The 2,500-nt window shown below is 30.7% G+C and overlaps 1 protein-coding gene across 1 annotated transcript in view; it reads right to left on the bottom strand.

The window, feature by feature from the left end:
- Positions 1-2,500, bottom strand: part of LOC137643086 (KRAB-A domain-containing protein 2-like) — an 8,513-nt gene that overhangs the window by 5,277 nt on the left and 736 nt on the right. The window contains exon 3 of the mRNA XM_068375932.1: positions 2,226-2,432. Coding sequence (XP_068232033.1) covers positions 2,226-2,432 — 207 coding nt within the window. The remainder of the gene's footprint in view (positions 1-2,225; positions 2,433-2,500) is intronic.

Genomic DNA, 2,500 nt, shown 5'->3' on the forward strand with positions numbered 1-2,500 from the left:
AGATGCTATAAGCCCAAGGGCTCCAACAGGGAAAACTAGCCCAGTGGGGAAAGTAAACAAGAAAATATATAAACTGTATTAGAAGTAATGAAAAATTTTAATTAAATATTTTATAAACATCAACAACAATATAATAGATATATGATATATAAACTATAGAAGGACTTATGAAAGCCTGTTCAATATGGAATTATTTGCTGCGAGTTTGAAATTTTGAAGTTCTACTGATTTAACTACCCGATTATATATATATATATATATATATATATATATATATATATATATATATATATATATATATATATATATATATATATATATATATATATATATATATATATATACGATGGCTTGTGTCTGGGAACCAAGCATATAGTATTACATATACATATATATATATATATATATATATATATATATATATATATATATGTGTGTGTGTGTGTGTGTGTGTGTGTAAATTTACACACACACACACACACACACACACACACACATATATATATATATATATATATATATATATATATATATATGTATAAATATATATATATATGTATATATATATATATATATATATATATATATATATATATATATATATATATATATATATATATATATATGTATAAATATATATATGTGTATAAAATATATATATATATATATATATATATATATATATATATATATATATATATATATATATATATATATATATATACATATATATATATATATACATATATGTATATATATATATATATATATATATATATATATATATATATATATATATATATATACATATATATATATAAATATATGTGTGCGTGTGTGTGTGTAAATTTACATATATATATGTTACGGTCATTTTGAGGAATTGGTCATTTTGCAAACTGCCCGGTCATTTTGGAAAATGACCAAAATATCTGTCAGTATGCAAAATGCCCAAATAATTGTGGTCATTTTGGAAAATTACCAGAAGTTTGGTCATTTTGCAAAATGACTATTAGGATCGTTGGTCAATTTGTAAAGTTACCCCAATAGCTGCTGGTCATTATGCAAAAATAAACAAATAGTAACTTAAAATTGATTAGGAAAAGTCTAAGTATTAATAAAGTTGTGTTTTATTTACTCAACATTAAAAACTTAAATTACACATTGCATGTATATTAGAATATTATAAGAACTAAAACTGAACTTGAAAATTATTTCAACAATTACCAAAATTAGCATTATCTGACTTGTTTGAACAAGAGTTGCTGCATATACATCTGCTGTTGCACAATACTTCGTTTTTGAAGCATTTACAGCATCTGCTCCGACATGACTGGGTGCAGCTACACTTACTGATCCCTTGGCCATTTCCCAACGAGTCTGCAATAGCTACCTCTCGCAGATTGACTTCGCGATCCTTTATTACCTTTTCGAGTGACATAAATTTTTCAGCACATAAAGTGAACTGATTCCGACTGTACACCTGTTTAAGTAAACCATGTTTTGTCCCTAGTTTGTAAGTTCCGCCATCCATTGTCTCTGTTATAATTGCCTTTGCTTCGGAAACTCCGCTCGTCCACGGTCAACAAGTGGAATAAGAACCTTGACAGTGTCCCCTGCAAGGTCTGGCTTGAAACGCTTTACTGATTTATCCTTCATTTTTTTAGCTTGCTTCTCTAGTTGTATTTCCGATTCCCTTCGTTCAGCCTGAATGCTACGATTTCTATTGCATAGGCAACAGAGCACAGGGTCATCAACATTGTCATTTACAGTTGAACAAAACAGACCAGAAGGATGACATGGAATGTTTTGACCACACGAGTTGCAATTTATGGCACAACTTTCAGCACTTCTCCCCTGTTCTACATTTTGATTTTCTTCATTAACTAAACAAAGTGCTTTTGCAAGCTGCTCCTATGTCTCCATGCCTTCCCTTATTTCTTCTGGTATGTTGATAGCAGAAATACCAAGATGAGCCTTTTTCTCCGTACATGGCTTCATAAGGTGTCCTGCCAATTCCAGAATGGAAGCGCGTCTTTTTCTGCCACTGAACAAAGCGCAGTCCATTTGACCATTATGTAGTGTTGTTATCTTTCACCCAGCAAGCGACTATTGCTGCAAAAATCTCTGTTTGCTCGTTCCACGGAACCATGTGATTGAGAATATCTTGGTTTCCCATGAACCAACTTACATTCTGGCTACATAGCCAGAACTTCCTTGATTACCTTATTTGAAAATTCTCTCCCATTGTCAGATTGAAGAATATGAGGGGCTCTTTTATCACAGAAAATGTCAGCCAGATGAAAAGCTACATCCTCGGCAGTCTTAGTCTGTAGGGCTCGAAGGCATATCATCTTGGCCAAGTGATCCTGGTAATTGAAAATGAAACGGTACTTCCCATCTGGTTGACTCTGCATATCAATCAAGTCAAACTGCAAAGACACAGTACAAGACAAAATCATAAGTAATGCAAATACATCATTATAATTATTATTGTCAG

This window comes from Palaemon carinicauda, chromosome 6 (assembly GCF_036898095.1).
Source record: "Palaemon carinicauda isolate YSFRI2023 chromosome 6, ASM3689809v2, whole genome shotgun sequence".
Classification (NCBI taxonomy): domain Eukaryota; kingdom Metazoa; phylum Arthropoda; class Malacostraca; order Decapoda; family Palaemonidae; genus Palaemon; species Palaemon carinicauda.